This window comes from Phragmites australis, chromosome 19 (genome assembly GCF_958298935.1).
Source record: "Phragmites australis chromosome 19, lpPhrAust1.1, whole genome shotgun sequence".
Lineage (NCBI taxonomy): Eukaryota > Viridiplantae > Streptophyta > Magnoliopsida > Poales > Poaceae > Phragmites > Phragmites australis.
In genome coordinates, this window is record NC_084939.1 from 6,716,599 (window position 1) to 6,734,168 (window position 17,570).

Consider the following 17,570-nt stretch of genomic DNA (forward strand, 5'->3'; position numbering starts at 1 on the left):
AGTGACGTAGAAGGTGTTTTCAATTGAGGTAGCATATATATGGTCGCGGAATCGAGGCTGGAAGCATAGTACTGTGCGTGATGTAGTGGTACTCGTGGGGAGGAGAAAGATGATAAAAGTGATTCAAAGAGATTACAAGTGGGCCTTATCAGTTTTTTTTTTTTCTAAGTCATATTCACATGTATGGCAAAGTAGAAGGTGATTCGATGGATTGTCTCTATATATGTCTACATACATGCGGAATCGAGGGGTTTTAGGACTTGGTTACACATTGTCACACTCTGAGTCAGGCAAGCTTGACACCTTTTTGGTTCAAATCCTTAAAGAGCAAATTTCATAAAATCATACAAAGGTTGTAAAAATTATCACAAAACTACACTTTTAAAGATTAATTTTACAAAATTACACTTTTGTTGTTACTCTGTATCGGAAAACTAAATATTTAAGAATCATTTTTGTAGAACTACACTTTTCTTGGTATTTTGTATCGCAAAGCTACACTTATACTGGCATTTGTATTAGAAAACTATTTTTTTTGTCACTTGGTATCGCAAAAATACACTTATAGAAGTGTAGTTTTCTGAAATAGAATGATAATATAAGTTTAGTTTTGTGATATAGATTCTTAAAATATGTAGTTTTAGAGTACAAATGATAATGAAAGTGTAGTTTCATGAAGTTTATTATTTAAAGTGTGGTTGTATGATACGAAAGGACAAGAAAAGTATAGTCGTACAAAATAGCTTTGCCAAAAACGAGACCTCGATCCAGCAGCGCAGAGATCATGCAAAGGATTGGCGTTGGTTTTGGCCGCGCGATGAAGAGCCACCGGCTTCCACCCATCCTCCTCCTCCACAACTCCGGTAGGAAGTGAAGCAGTAGATTTCCCTGTTGGTTTCTCGGCCACTGACAGTCTCGACGACGCTGGCACCAAAAAGTCGAGCATCTTCTGTAACTCCCATGTACCACGCGCTCTCCTCGCCTCCTCTTCCTCATCAGCAACAACAACCTTAGACTTTGGCTTTCCAGCCTGGTCCCAGGCAACCAGAGCCAAGGTGAGCCGCCGTCGCCCTCTCATCCTCTCTTCCTCGCAACTCCCATTGACTATGTACACTTTGAAATAGCTTTGAAAACTGTAGTTTTTTGATAGTTTTATAATAGTAGCGTCATTTGTGAAATTTACTCTATGCTTAATCATATCCTTAATTGTGACAAAATTTCTTTCCTCCTAGAAAAGTTCTGCACATAAATGATTCAAAAAAGTGTGACAAGATTCCTGTTAACTTGCTTATGTGTGGTGTCTATTTTAGTCACCTAACCTTAGGCAATTTTTTTTTAATAGTGCGACCCCATATGCACGGCCTTCATTGAAGGTCCGAGGCAAAGGTGAAACGGGGGATCGAACCCTCGTTTGGCTTGACTCCACCATGGAGCGTTGCTCCCATGCTCCATGTGTGACCGTGTGGGTGCCCCGAAATTCGTCCGCCTGGGGATCGAACTCGGAGCTCCCGAGTGCTACTTGAGTCAGCTGATCGCTCGGGCCACTGCTCGTTAGTCCTTAGGCAAGTTAGGCAAAATATTAGAGTAAATTTTGAAAACCTTATTCGTCCACATATTCCATCTGTACTTCTCTCTGTAAGACATAGAATTTCTTTGAAGTGATACATTTCCAGAGGGAAATTTTCATGAGAGTTCTCTCAAAAATTCATGAGAGCCTAAGGTGTTCTTTGCAAGAAGGAACGCCAGAAATCGAAGAACCGCCACTGTCAAATGTCATCACCATCGTTATAAAACCGACCAAGAAGCCCAAGAGAAAGACCCCTCTTCTCCCCTTCTCCACTTTCTCGGAACCCACGCCGTCTCTTCCCCTCCGCAGTCCAGTGAAACTGCCCAAATGTCGTCGTCCTCGGCGCCAGTGGCGATGCCGTCGCCGTGGGAGCATGTGGAGAGGATCCGGCGTGAGCGCTACTTCATCGGGCGCGGCGAGCAGAACCCATTGGCTGAGGACATGCACCAGGCCGTCAAGTACCTCTCGCAAGAGCTCTACTCCAAGGACGTCCACTTCCTCATGGAGATCGTGCAGGTACTCAAATCTTGCTTGCTTCATCTCCATGGTTTCCTGCCCTTTTCTTTGGTCACCCCATGCCGACACTAGTACTCTGTTTTTTAGAAGACAACACTAGTAGTCTTGGTCTCTTGCTGCTCTTGTGAATGACAATTTTAGTTCAGGCTAGTACTTTGCAAGTTCTGCATTGGCTAATGTGTTTACTGGTTGGATTGAACCCACCTGTCAATTAGTCTCCATAGATGCTTGTATGTGTTTGCTGCATCAAAATATTCCTATGTATATTTCGTGTCACAGACCAAAAATCAATGAGATAGAATGGTGTATAATCGGCTAATGAGATAGAATGGTGTATAAGCCCTGAACTCTTGAACCCACCTGTCGGTTGTGTATAATGAATGGTGTATAATATATCACTGTTGTAAAGATGTTTTCCTTGAGATAGAACACCGAGATTACGTAAAGCGACTTTACTGTTCAGTTCTGAGATTCTGCTCTGCAACTGAAAATTATAACACGGGAGCACTATTTCTGCTATGCAACTGAAAGTCTTTTAGGAATACTTCCATAGCTGAACAAAACATTGAAGAGGATTGAAATCAGATCCAAATCAACCGTTTAGTCATGCATTGCATTAGTGCTCCCTCTAATGTTTTTCAGTGCTCTTTCTATTATCAGAAAATGTGGTTGCGGGGTAGGAATCTGCTTAGCAAGCTATTAGACAAAAAAATCTAGTAACTTATATCACTGAACTGGTAGGAATAATTTTGTAAATGCTCAGTTCTACAGGTCTAAAATGTAGACCAAATTCATGAAATTATTTGGATGTGGTCCTGTTTCTTTTATTGTTTTAAACCCTAGGTTTAGTAACTCTCTCTCTCCCTCTCTCTCTCTCTGGCTGCAATCACAAAACGCTAGGATTAGTAAACAAGCATGTGGGCAACATGCATCCTTGCCAATTGGAGTTGGAGGTAGCATGCATGCATAGCCCGTTGCTTTTGAATTTTGATCAGTTTTATCATACGGCCGAGAAAAAAAGTGCTAAGGAATGTTTGGCGTGCTCCTTGTAAAAGTTGGAAAGCATGCATACAACAAAGTATTCTCTAGTGGCCTGTTGGCATCACCACTGGTGGCAGTCCAACGGGGCTAAGGAATAGCAAAAATAATGTGACGACTTACATGTACAAAAAGGTGAATTCATTCTCCCCACCCTAAAAAAATTCAGGCAGCAAATAGAATTGTTTTAGGGAAATTCTGGCAAAATTTCTACTTTTCAAACATGTCCTGCACTATTTTTTTTTTGACTAAAGCAAGTCTACTATTTCTAGAATTTCACTCAAGTATGAATGTGATGTGCTCATATATCTGTGCAGACATGTGAAAACCGTTCCATATAACACAGTTTTGATTGAGAAAAGAGACTTTATCATTGTGAGCTTAGTGTCTTATCGATTCTCAACTTATTCATTTATTGTGCATATTTTAAAAATAAATAGTATATATGAGCTCGCATGTCAAGTTTGTTAAGGGTATAATAGTCATGTGTATTAGAATAATCTTCTAGTCCCAAGGTTTGTCTCTTGTACCTCTGTATATACTGCACATTGGGCCTCAATGTATCCATCCATCATTTGTTCAATATATACAAAGTTAACATGGCATCAGAGCCTGATTAGGGTTAGGGTTAGGTCTCCATCTAATACACCCACAATACAAATCCATTTTCATCATACCACTGTTGTTGTGAATCCTCCTGCTGCTGTTGTCTTTACTACCGGGAGCTTCTCTCCACTTCACACTTTCTTCCGCGTTGCTTCACACCAGATCCGCTCGTACCTCTTCCGCATCGGGACTCGGATCCGCCCGTGCCTTGTTCTGCATTGGGCTGCCGCAGCCATAGCCTCCACCCACATTGAGGCCGCTGCCGTCACCGACTCGTTGTGGATCCGCTTGCCTTTGTCATGAATTTGGCTGCTGCTCGCTTGTCGTCTTCACCTAGGATCCACCTGTCCTCACGATGCCATCGCGCTTGACTTCATCGCATCATCGTGCGGCCTGTCGTAGAGAAGACGAGATCTGCCTGTTTGGTTGCCACCCTTCTACGTCTGTGGTCGCCCTCCGGCTTCTTCACAAGCCCACCGGCACTATTTTCTTCATCATGCCATCTTCGTCGCCGTTTTTCTTCGCCACGCCTACCGTTGTTTGGTGCCGTCGCGCTGTCCCCATCTGACGCTGTCGTGAGCTGGCCCTGCTTCTTGGCCCCTTTCTTAGCCGTCTTGCTGCATGTCATGACCAATGGCCGTCTTTGTCGTCATCATGATATTATCTCATTGCCTGTCGTCTTGCAACAGTGATTTCTCTATTCTCGCTTTGGCTTGATTTGACACATCTCTCTATTTTCATCATGTTCAAAGTCTCCAAAGCAAGATTCATATTTGAGGTATTTGTTGAAGCATGGATCGTGAAGGCAGTACCTTCTTGTGGAGGAGTTTGTTTTACATCAACATTGTTCAAGAGTTGCACGCTTCAACGCCATCTTCAATATCGGACTTCGGATGGATCAATTTTTTTAAGTCTAATGCTTAGTGTCAACTCTTCAAATGCAACGTCTTTGTATTCACATGTTAACTTTGTATAGATTGAACAAATCATGGATGGATACATTGAGGTCCAATGGAAACTATATATAGAGGCACAAGAGAGAAATCCTAGGACTAGGAGATTACTCTAATACCCTAGACTATTATACCCATAACAAAATTAATGTTATGGTTCTCCCTTTTTGAAATGGTTTATATGGTCTTAATTTACGAAAATAATCATATAAATTCTGGTGGATCTTGGGGTGCATGCAACATGATTTTCTATGTTGCAATTCTGTTCCATATCAGAGAGATACAGAACCTCTAGTCGAATTACTGCTTTTCACTATTTATCATGTATTGACTAATTATCTACTTGAGGTTTTCCAAAAAAATTGTTTGATTATTCTTACTAGGAAACATTGATAAAATAGATAGTAAGTGGTAAGGATGATGGAAGAGTGTATTTTACAAGAACATGTCCATTTTACCCCTTCCAACTATTAAACGAGTCCAGTTTTCACCGTTAAATATGAGAAGGATAAAAATTCCATATTAATTAGAGAAGAAATATATCATGGTACAAGTTTTTTGTATTTTATGTGCTTTAAGTATTTCTTTGTACCTTAAGTTGGGTGAATTAATCAGAAAAAAGGTGGGAGGAGAAAACAATTTAATTAATCATAGGGAAAAAGCAATCTTGGTTATTGAATTTTATGGTCCCTGGAATCATGGAATGAACCAAGTAACAGAAGAGTAGACATAAGTAGGAAGCAAGTGTCTATATGAATCAGGTCTCAAATGTTATTGAAATTGTTTAGTACGTGATGTGTGCAGGTTGACTACAGTGCTTATAGCTTAGATTGTTCTACTAGTTCTTTTGCATAATTGTTTTGATGCTCGCATATAACAGTGGAGGATCTTGTGCTTATAACTGAAATTGTGCTACTATTTGGCTAATCGAATGCATAATTTTTCCATTCACCATCACAGCTATGTATAAACGCTTTTCCCTATAGCAAAGTAGGTTAGCGACAGAGTTTGTTACCATTTTTGCTACAAAATATTTTTTCCACATTGTGAGTAATCACTGGGTTATGATCCCAGTTTGCTGTTTCCCATTTTTCTGAATCTCTAAAAACCTTCGAAAACTATGTGATCCTCATATTCCTCCTGAAAAAAATATCGTGAACTTGTGTTTCTCTACATTTTCTCGTGTCCTCTAAACTTATGAAACCAACAAAAAACTAACCCTTTGAATGAGTCGTTCTCTGTGATCAATCTACCTGCTTTTCTTGTGTTTGCAGTTGTTAGTAGATAAATCTTAATATTGCTTCTCATATTAATATTTTCTTTCTCAAAACAGAACGCCGAGGATAATGAATACCCTTCTGGAGTAGCACCCTCTTTGGAATTTGTAATTACATCAAAGGATATTACCGGATCTGGTGCATCCTCCACTTTGCTCATCTTCAACAATGAGAGGGGCTTCTCTTCAACCAATATAGAGTCCATTTGTCGTGTCGGGAAGTCAACAAAGAAGGGAAACAGACAGCAGGGTTACATTGGAGAGAAAGGTAAATCTTTGAAGCTGACTAAATCCTTTTTTTTCCTTTTACAACAATTAGAAACAGTATACTTTTCATGGAGGCAAGATTAATTGAAACCATTTGTGTGTTGTCACGCATTAAGATAGCTGCTACAGATCAAATGATATTATCAATTGGCTGGAAATTTGTTCAGTGCTTAATTAGAAGGTCACCAAATCTGCAAACTACTTGAAGTCAGTACTATTGGAAATTTGTAACTTCTCAAAAGTTTGTTTGTGGTGGCCTGTATGGTGTAGTGGTAGAGACTGTTGGAAATTAATCTTGTTTTATGATAGGTTTAGTTTTGGCATGTGGGAGAGTTCATGTCAAAGTAGAGAGTTGGAGTAGGATTAGAGTCCTAGTAGGAATATGATTGCATCGGAGTAGGATTATGAGTCTAGTATTTGGTCCCTATATAATGAAGGGAGGGAGGCACCCTATAATGTGCCCCGGAGAAGAGAGAGGTGCTGTGAAAAAAAAAGAGTCGTGTTCGTGAATTATAAAGTGTGCGTATGTGAGAAATATAGTAGCAGCGTGTGTTGAGAAAAATCTCATGGTTCTTTTGTGTGTTTGTGTTCTTCGTGGTTGTTCGATCCTGGTGAAAAAGCCAACAATTGGTATCAAAGCCTGTCAAGATGTAGAAGCTTATGAGATTCGGAGGCCAGTGCTGCGTCGCGGGTGTGCGGCGTGAGCGCGGCGTAGCTGCGTGGTGCGGCTCGCGAGGCCAGGCACGACTCATGCGGAGGTGGAGATCGACAGGGGAGTTGATGGCGTGGGTGATTCGGCGACTTGGACTCGATTCAACGGCATCTAGGCGGTCGCGCTGCAAGTTGAACTGGAGTGCGAGAGTTCAACTCGGTTACGTTTGTGTGACTGGTTGCTGTTCAGGAGTCGTACTTGGTTGGCGGCATTGGTGTCTGTTTCGGGATCGGACGTCGGTTCCGGATCGGTTGGTGGGGCCCAAGTTGGAGTGCTGCATTGGAGGAATCGCGGGACGGGGCAGGAAGCGTGTTCGGTCCGGAATCTGTGTTTGGCTTGTTGTGTGGGAGACGGTCCAGGTCTTGCCACGTACAACAGGCAAGGCTGCTTGGTGGCTGGTTTGGGAGCGTGGTCTCGATGGGCTTGCATGTATGCTGTGCGGCTCTTTTGGCTTGTAGGGCTCCTGTGCAGCCAAGTATGCTAGCAAGACGTGTGCAGCCCGTGGGCGCTGGTAGAGGCATGCCTCAGTGTAATGCAGTGCGAAGCGTGTGATCTTGTGTCGAGGTGTGGTCATGCATGTAGTACCCATGCATGTCCAAAGAGGTGTGCTCTCCATCCTCGGATGATGAAGTAGTGTTCGTCGTCCTAAAACAAGTGCAGGGTGAAAGAGGTGTGCTCTCCATCCTCGGATGATGAAGTAGTGTTTGTCGTCCTAAAACAAGTGCAGGGTGGAAGAGATGTGCTCGCCATCTTAGGTTGATGAAGCAGTGTTCATCATCCTAAATCAAGTGTGCAGGGAGGCAGGTAGGAGTGTGCTCGCCATCTTGAACTAAGTGCAAGTGCGTTCGGGGTGATGAAGAAGTGTTCGTCATCCTGAATCGAGTGTGAAGAAAACAAGATTAAGGGGGAGTGTTGGAAATTAATCTTGTTTTATGGTAGGTTTAGTTTTGGCATGTAGGAGAGTCCATGTCAAAGTAGAGAGTTGGAGTAGGATTAGAGTCTTAGTAGGAATAGGATTGCATCGGAGTAGAATTAGGAGTTTAGTATTTGGCCCCTATATAATGAAGGGGGCACCCTATAATGTGCCCCGGAGAAGAGAGAGGTGTCGTGAAAAAAAAAGAGTCGTGTCCGTGAATTATAAAGTGTGCGTGCATGAGAAATATAGTAGCAGCGTGTGTTGAGAAAAATCTCGTCGTTCTTTTGTGTGTTTGTGTTCTTTCTGGTTATTCGATCCTGGTGAAAAAGCCAACAGAGACTTGATTCTGGTACTAGATCTCACACATTCAAATCCCACCTAACTGAAGCAAATCCCTGAAACAACTATTTTTAATGTGGAAATACTGAATAATGTCATGACCTCTGCATCTTTTTAATATCTTAGCATGACTATTCTTAAACTTTACACTTGGGATAGAGTACTAAAGCAAATCTAATAATCTATCAATAAATATTTTAGATAAATTTTAGTATTTCCATATTTTTCAAGAGTGCATGCTTACAAGGCTAGATGAACTACTTTAACCCTGCCTGTTTGAGCTATTGCTTAAATGGACTAGTTTATCATTGCATATCAAGTTAAGATTCACAAGAAATATAGACTTGCCCAAATGTGTATCAGCTGTCGATATATACGTACTACATATTTGCCTATTATTTGTGCCTCATCACAAGTTGTAACATCTTGTGTGTTTTGATTCAGGTATTGGATTCAAGAGTGTGTTTTTGATATCGAGCCAGCCCCATATATTTAGTAATGGGTATCAGATCAAGTTCAACGAGAAACCTTGTGTTGAGTGTAATATTGGATACATTGTACCTGAGTGGGTGGAATCCACACCTAGGCTTTCAGACATCGAAGCGATATATGGGTGTTCCAAAGTCCTTCCAACAACCACCATTATCCTACCATTGAAGTGTGAGAAGGTTGATGTGGTGAAGCAGCAGCTGTCAAGCATGCATCCGGAAATGCTACTGTTTCTGTCAAAGATCAGGAAGCTTTCTGTCCGGGAGGATAACTGTGATCCCAAGAGTGGCACTGTTAGTGAGATCTTGATATCCAGTGAAAAGAACTACCAAGACAGGAAGAACATGCATGCTGAATCTTACACACTCCATTTATCAGCTGAAGAGAGTGGAAAAGGAGAAGAGTGCGGCTACTATATGTGGAGGCAGAAGTTCCCAGTCAAGCCAGAGAACAGAGTGGACAAACGTGCCGAAATCGACGAGTGGGTGATAACCCTGGCCTTCCCACACAGCCAGCGTCTGTCCCGTGGGAAGCAGTTGTCACCTGGTGTCTATGCTTTCCTCCCCACTGAGATGGTAACGGACTTCCCTTTCATCATCCAGGCTGACTTCCTCCTTGCCTCGTCAAGGGAGGCGATACTGTTCGATAGTCCTTGGAACAAGGGAATTCTAGCGTGTGTTCCAAGCGCTTTCATGAATGCTTTTGCAACACTTGTGAAGTCAACAGCTGATGCACCAGCAATGTCGCTGCCATCTATGTTCAACTTCCTGCCAGTCAATCCTTCGCTTATCCCATTGCTTGAGCCGATTAGGGCAGGCATCAAAGAAAAGGTCCTTGCCGAGGATATAGTTCCATGTGAGTCCTATGCTTCACAGAAGATATTTTGCAAGCCCAGCAAAGTTGCGCGGCTCAAGCCAGCTTTCTGGACTATCCTTGGCAAAGCACGGGAATCCGGAGTGGAGCTGAAGAATCTGTCAACTCATGGAATCTATATTCTTAGTTCTCATTTTGACAAGAGTACATACAACAACGTGCTTGCATTTCTGGGTATCCAAAGCGTGAATTCTGAATGGTATGCGAAATGCATTGAAGGGTCCAATCTTGTCAAGGAGGTACATGAACAGCTTTACCTGGAAATTTTGTATTTTGTCGCAGACAATTGGCAGAACTGTTTTTCTAGTACAGACATGGTGTCCATTCCTCTACTGAAGTATGTTGACAGGAATGGTGTTCTCTCATTCTGGAGCATATCCAGAGCTACGGAACAGAGTGATAGATTGTGCATTGCATCTGAGAAGAAGTATCTAATGTGGCTAATCAGCTGGAACAAGGAGTTTCCATCTTGTAGCAGGTTCTTTGTACATCCCAGCACACAGTCAGCTCTGGACAATTTCTTGGAGCAGACAACAGTGAAAATTTGGCTTGAGAGTCATGCAAAAGTGGAGTTTGTCTCTGTCTACAGTTATGGATCAACTGTTGCTAATTCCTTAGGCAATGATCGGAGGCCTGTCATTTCTTTTGCACACTTTCTGTACCACTCATTCAAGATGGATCACATAGAGAGCTACTACTTAGAAAAACTGTGTCGAGTCATGCCGGTAATTGACAACTATGGTTATGTTGTCAAGACAAGAAGTAGCATTCTAGTTCCTGCCAAGGGGAGCAAGTGGGTTGGATTGATGGGCACAAACCCATGGAGGAAAGAGAACTACATTGAATTGTCATCAGATTACAAGTCAGCAGGCCATTTTGCTGGGAACTACACATCTGAAGATCAGCTATTGGCATTCCTGAAGACACAATTGCAAGCGGCGGATGTGCCATTCATACACCCCCCTGATGCAAGCTTCCCTACTGTCTCATCACCTCTAACCGTGGACAATGCATTATTACTGCTGGAATGGATACGGAATCTGAAGTCACAAGGTATACAATTACCTGATCAATTCTTGGTTTGTATAAAAGAGGGAAGTTGGCTAATGACATCGGTTGGGTACAAGCCACCAAACGAGTCATTTCTGTCCAGTGCTGACTGGGGAAGTCTTTTGCAAAGTAGATTTTCCTTCGTTGATATACCAATGATTGATCAACAGTTCTATCAAAACAAGCTGCATAAGTACAAAGAGGAACTTAAGGCAATTGGTGTGAGATTTGAATTTCAGGAGGCTTCTATTTACATCGGAAGCCGCCTCATGTCTATGGCTGCAAGCAGTGGGCTGACCAGAGAGAATGTGTACTCACTGCTTCGGTTGATTCGGTTTCTACGAGAGAAGGTTCTGTCTCCAAGTGAACTGATCAAAAGCGTCAAAGGTGGACGTTGGATGAAGAGCACTCTTGGCTACAGGCATCCTGCGGATTGTATCATCCATGATTCTGATTGGGAAGTGGCATCATGTATCAGTAATCAACCATTCCTTGATGTGAAGTTCTACGGCGAGGGCATCCTTGCCTATAAACTAGAGCTTGAGTTGCTTGGTGTAATTGTTGGGTTCAAAGACAATTATGAGCTTGTGATTAACAATTTCAAGTTCAGTTCCGCTGCTATTACTGCTGAAGCTACTGTATTAATCCTCAAATGCATCCGTTATGTGAATCCATGTGAAGATTTCACAAGGAAGCTCGGATATTTAAAATGGCTGAAGACAAATGTGGGTTTTCGTGCTCCTAATGAGTCTTTTCTTGTGGATCCTGAATTGGAGTGCCTTCTGAAGGTCTTCAATGGAACTCCCGTAATTGATTCTGGATTTTATGGGAGTGAGATCAGTTCATACAAAGAAGAGTTGAGGAAGACTGGGTTGATCACAAGATTCGAGGAGGCATCGAAGGCTATAACTCATATTTTTGAGCAAATGGTATTGAATTCGTCACTGACAAAGGCAAGTGTCCTGGCCCTACTAGGATCTTATCGGCAGCTGAAAACACACAGCCCACTTCCTGTTCAGCTTTTCAACTGCATGCGCTGCCAGAAGTGGCTGCACACTTCATTGGGATTCAGATCTCCGTCAGATGCGATCCTATTTGATGACGCATGGCAACCTTTGTCTCAAATAGCAATCTTACCGTTCATAGATGATGGTGACTCTTTTCATGGTTTAGGAAAGGAGATTTATGATTATAAAGATGAGCTCAGGGAGTTGGGTGTTACTGTTGAAGCGAAACTTGGTGCTAGATTCGTCATCGCAGGCCTCAGCATTCCCAGTGATCCTTCTGTCATGTCCAAAGCTACCGTCTTGTCGCTGCTTGAGTGTGTCAAGAGCTACTTTGATTCTGCAACTGCAGCTCCTAAGGGCTTTAAGGACAAGATTTGTAAGAAGTGGTTGAAGACATCCATGGGATACCAATGTCCTGATGAATGTATCCTATTTGATGCAAAGCACTCTTCTATCTGCATGGAAGATGGCCCTTTCATTGATGAAGCATTCTATGGTCCAGAGATATCCTCATTCAAAGATGCCCTTGCGAGAATCGGAGTGACGGTGGATGTCAAATGTGGACAAGATCTTGTTGCTCGGTATCTGAGGAGCCACAATGAAAGAACTACTATCTCCCGGATCTACAATTACCTGATGGAGTGCAACTGGGAGCCTGAAAATAAAAATAGCAATTGGATCTGGATACCAAATGAAACGAAAAGTGGAGAATGGGTGAGCTCACCAAGCTGTGTTCTTCATGATCGGAACAATCTTTTTAGCCTGCAGCTGCATGTTCTGGACAAATACTATGACAGGAAGTTGCTTGACTTCTTTTCACTTGTTTTTTGTGTGAGGCATGGCCCTAGTGCTAAAGACTATTGCAAACTGTGGAGCACATGGGAGAGCTCGGTTGGCGAGCTAGCTATGTCTGATTGCTCTGCTTTCTGGCAGTTCATTGCAACGAACTGGAGCAAAACAACAGAGAAACTTCTTTCTAGTTGTGTCAAGGTTCCAGTGTGTACAGATGGAACGATCATTTTGTCGAAGAAGGAGGATGTGTTCATTCCAGATGATCTACTCCTTACAGATTTGTTCAACAAGCTTTCTCAGCAATCATTACTTATCTGGTATCCTTCTTCTAGGCTACCTTCCATGTCTCGAGCAAGGATGAACAACATCTATGGTAGTATTGGTGTTAAGACAATATCCAAAGCAGTCCAGAAGAATGATTCTTTCACGTTAGAGAATGTTTTCAGAACAGTTGATCCGAGTACGGTAATCAAGGATGGTTTGCTCCAAATAATTCTCGCGTTCCTCGCTGCTCCTGCTCTCGACATTCCTGCTGAAGAGAGGCACAGAATGGTTTCTTGCCTTCTGAATGTGACTGTCCACGAGACAGATGAACCAATCACAGTGGGTTATAGTGTAAGTTTGTCTTCTGGAAGGGATGTGGCTGTGAAGGCCAGCCGAATGCTTCGGTGGGAGAAGGGGGATTCAAAGCTGTACATGCAAAGAAACAATGGTGAAGCTGGTTACAAAGAAAAGATTGAGTTCGCGACCTACTTCGCAGATGAGATATCTCAAGGACTGTTGTTTGAGATGTCGGATCAGATCCGTTCGCATGCTGAACTCATAAAAGTTGGAAGCTTACTTGACTTCCAGGATGCAGCTGTTGGGTTCTTGCTGAAGTCCAAGAATCTGCAGCTGTTCCCTGAAGATGAGTGCTTCCTGAACGCTTCAATACAAGGTCTGCGCCCTGAAAACTGAACCTTCTCAGCTTGTGCTTCTAAATTTTCGCACAATTACATAATCATATGACCTACTGTTTTTTTTTCGATAATGATATAACCTACTGATGCCACTGTCCCCAACTCTAACTTTCTACGCACAGGGCCTCACTTGGCAGCGAAAGCCATTAGTGATCTGCAGATTTAGCTCTTTTGAACATGTTCATGGTCAGTAGATATGCTCACTTTATTTCTTTGATGCCCTTTTTCACTTGTATATTGTTTGTATGCTGCATCAGCTACTTCCTCACTGCGATGGAGTCTTACGTGAGTTCTCCTGGCAGGTTGCTGATGGCCTATATATATATATATATATATATATATATATATATATATATATATATATATATATATAACAGGTGTTGTGCCTGGAGGCTCATGAATGTGACTGCTTTGATGTCTTCGGATACATATGGCTGGTCGTAATGATATACTGTTACTATTTCTCTTGTTTAATTGTGGATTTCTGCGTCCTGGAACAGAACTTGTCTGTTGTTTCGGTGCATATGTTTATCTATGTGCGAAATGACGCTAGTACTTGAGTCTAATATTAGTAATATTATTGTCAGTACCTTATGTATGCCCTGTTGATTTCTGATCCTATTATGTGAGTTTGGTATTTATTTGAGATGAACGATACAGAATGTCTATCGGGCTGTTGTTTTAAGCCTGTACCATTGGTTTTGCTTGTTACTGGAGGCCAAATGGGGATCTATCAATCAGTATATATGCTAGGCGTATCATTCAGTATTCAGTTGCAGTCTTGCTGATAAAATGCGGTCAGATTTGATTTTTTTAATAATATATTTTTAATGGAAAATTGTAAAAATAATATTCAAATTCATAAAATTGCAGAAATAGATTTATCGGCACGTGGAGTGTCGACTGAGGTTGGGTTGGCACTCTAGGTGCTAACTTTGTACGTAAATAATATTCAAATTCATAAAATTGCAGAAATAGATTTATCGGCATGTGGAGTGTCGACTGAGGTTGGGTTGGCACTCTAGGTGCTAACTTTGTACGTAAATAATATTCAAATTCATAAAATTGCAGAAATAGATTTATCGGCACGTGGAGTGTCGACTGAGGTTGGGTCGGCACTCTAGGTGCTAACTTTGTACGTGGTTGTGGATCCAGGTCCTGTTGGCGCTCAAGTGTTGACAGGTGGTGGGCCTAGTTGGAGGTCAGTGCCACGTTGGATTTTGGGGTAGTGCAGAGGCCTGTCGTCACTCGGATGATGACAAGCGGATGCATGGGTCGTGTCGGTACTCGGAGTGCTAACATGTGACACGTAGGTTCTGTCGATACTTGGAGTGCTGACATATCTATATTGTTTTGGGTAGATTGTAGAGAGATAGTAGATCGAGTAGAAAGGAAAAAAAAACTCATTTCTATTGATGATGGTGATTACATGTATATACTAAATGAAGGGATGGCAAATGCACCCATTGGGGAAGTCGGTTTCCCCAACGGGTGTCCCTTCATTAGTTATACTAATTACAGAGATTAACTGTAATAGTAGTTAGTGATTAATTGATCACATGTGTTGATCCTTGATGTTGGTTTATAACATTCTCCCTTGATCAATTATTCTAAACATTTTGTCGAAAACTCCTCTAAAAGTCTGTGGGAAAAATATGAGAAGAAAATATATTGATATGTTGATATGCCATTAAAACTCCTTTAAAACTCAATAGAAAAAGTAAGGAGAAAATGATATGCCATATATTAGTTATTATTTCATTGAGCCTCGTATGAGAAATCTAAATAGGAAAAAACTCATTGATGAGCTTAGAGAACAATAACTATGATCTATGGAATATATTAAAACCTTCAAATAACTTTTGCATATAGAGTCTGATTTCGACGTTCGACCTCTACTTTCGAAGATAACGAGGAGTCGCATCCGAAAAAAATACATGTCTTTAGACCTCTACTTTTCTTAACATCAAAAATAGGCTTTGAAGACACTCAACATAACCTCTGAAGTTTTTGGCGAAAATTGATCTTCTCCAATTTACCTGAAATGTTTTAGAGATGTAGTGCTATATCTGAAAGTTAGTGATTCGTAGATGTTTCATCAATCCTTGCTTCCTTTTAACCTATCTTGATGGGGGAAAAAGGACAGGATAATCACTGATGGTAACAAAAATTATGGCTTTTAATGTGAAGTACTATCGTCGGAACTCATCCCACACGCGGACCCCATCATTCCACAGTTTTGCCATATCTTTCATCAATGGTTCTAAAAATACATCTATATCAGTGCTAGGTTGTTTCGGTCCTTGGATAAGAATGAACAGCATAAGGTACTTCCGTTTCATGCATAGCCATGCAGGAAGGTTGTAGATGACCAGGACCATTGACCAACTACTATGTGAGGTGCTCATGTCACCGAAAGGATTCATTTCATTGGCACTCAACGTGAACCTTACATTCCTTAGTTCTTCAACGAAATCTGGATACATGGTATCGAACTTTCTCCATTGACTAGCATCAGTGGGGTGTCGAAGCTTAGTTTCATTCTTCTTGCGCTTATTGAAATGTCAACACATTATTTCAGAATCCCTAAGGTTCGAGTATAGATGCTGCAAATGGGAGATCACTGGCAGGTACCACATCACCATAGCAGGACTTTTTTTCTTCTGCTCCGTGTTGGAAGAAGTGTCTTCTTCGTCATGACCAGCATTACTCTTCTGCTTCTTCGCGTTGGTGGAAGCATTTTCGTCCTCACAATCATCATTCCTCTTGTACCGACTCGCATTGCACACTGGGCATCTATCCAAGGCTTCGTACTCTTTACTGTAGAGAATACAGTGGTTTGGACATGCGTGTATTTTTTGCACATCCAATGACAACGGGCAGATAAGCTTCCTCGCCTGATAAGTGATGGTGGGTAAGGAGTTAGGTTTCGGAAGCATGTTTGCCAAGAGACTTAACAGATCCGTAAAACTCTTATCGAACCATCCATTGTTGGCCTTCAACCTTATAAGTTCAAGCACCGAATGCAACACCGTGAACTCATTATCACAGTCATTCACTTCCTCATACAAAAGTTCCTCCGATATCTTCTATAACGCCTCAAAATTATCTAAACCCCTCATGTCCCTAAAAATATGCGGTTCTACGTAGCGCAACATTTCCTCTAGATCAAAATTAGCTTCATCATCCATCATAACATCAGTGTTGCCTTCGAGACCCTCATCATCACCATCCACTTGATCAGCAGCGATATCGTCGTTTGGTTTCGCATGTACGTTATTGGCTGTGTTTGGACCAACATGTGCAATCCTTGATAAAACCTCTCAAGATCAAGTGTGATTTGATTATACTTGATTTGTACCATAATTTTTTGTTCTTGTAGTCACAACATGGACAATATATTTTCTTTGTCTTCTTAGTCACAGTGTCATTCTTGGTGGCTTGAATAAAAGCATAGAGTCATTTGATGTATTTCTCCATGTCTTGGTGCATCGTACATCCATGCTCTGTCCATCTTTAACATCAATCACAAAATTAGATTAATAAATAAATTAATAAGAAAATCATAATAACAAAGATTTTTAAAAAATGGGAAATATTGAGCTTGTTATGATTATAATATGTCTACGCAATTGAATCTATAACGGGAAAAATTGGCTCAAAACAATATGAATTCATTACTCTCTCTCCCTCTCCTTCTAGATCTAGATCTATCTAAAAAATCCCTATTCATGATAAAAACTCTTAGAGGATATAAAACATCAAATCGAAGCTATATTTTTGAAATATAATATTAGAATCATGTGAATCTACATATTTTAATCAATATTGGCCATAAATTTTAGCTAATTTGATGATCTAAATGGTTAGAACCATGAGCATCTTTAGATCATATTGAAACCCTAATTAAACCTTACACCTAAATCTAAACTTCAAAAAGATACTAGCTAGGGATGAGATATCCTTACCTTAGATGGCTCCTCCAAATAATTCAAAAACAAAATCTTCTCTCTTTTATTTTCAAATCTCGTTGCCGCCTCCGAGCTGCTCTGTTTAGAAAGCGAGCTTTGTCTAAATGAAGCTCCCCGCGGATAGCTACTGTTTATGAAGATATTATCACAGGCAGTTCATATAAGGAACCGTGTCTGGAAACAAATTTTCAGAGACGGTTCCTTATATGAACTGCCTGTGAAAATAGCTTCATTTCTAC

At 41.3% G+C, this 17,570-nt stretch overlaps 1 protein-coding gene across 1 annotated transcript; it reads left to right on the forward strand.

The window, feature by feature from the left end:
- Positions 1–1,827: 1,827 nt before the first annotated feature.
- LOC133900444 (uncharacterized) lies at positions 1,828–14,052 on the forward strand. Its single transcript, XM_062341594.1, has 6 exons — positions 1,828–2,083; positions 6,014–6,224; positions 8,635–13,338; positions 13,483–13,546; positions 13,663–13,675; positions 13,722–14,052. Exons 1-4 carry the CDS (start codon positions 1,895–1,897, stop codon positions 13,524–13,526), a joined length of 5,148 nt encoding a protein of 1,715 aa, XP_062197578.1. The 5' UTR covers positions 1,828–1,894; the 3' UTR covers positions 13,527–13,546; positions 13,663–13,675; positions 13,722–14,052.
- The last annotated feature ends 3,518 nt before the right edge of the window (positions 14,053–17,570 follow it).

What these genes read in the sequence shown, in the direction of transcription:
- LOC133900444 (XM_062341594.1), top strand. Translation starts at nt 1,895, where the DNA reads ATGTCGTCGTCCTCGGCGCCAGTGGCGATGCCGTCGCCGTGGGAGCAT. An exon ending in TCCTCATGGAGATCGTGCAG is followed by an intron (nt 2,084 to 6,013) that starts GTACTCAAATCT and finishes TTCTCAAAACAG; the next exon opens with AACGCCGAGGATAATGAATA. An exon ending in GGGTTACATTGGAGAGAAAG is followed by an intron (nt 6,225 to 8,634) that starts GTAAATCTTTGA and finishes GTTTTGATTCAG; the next exon opens with GTATTGGATTCAAGAGTGTG.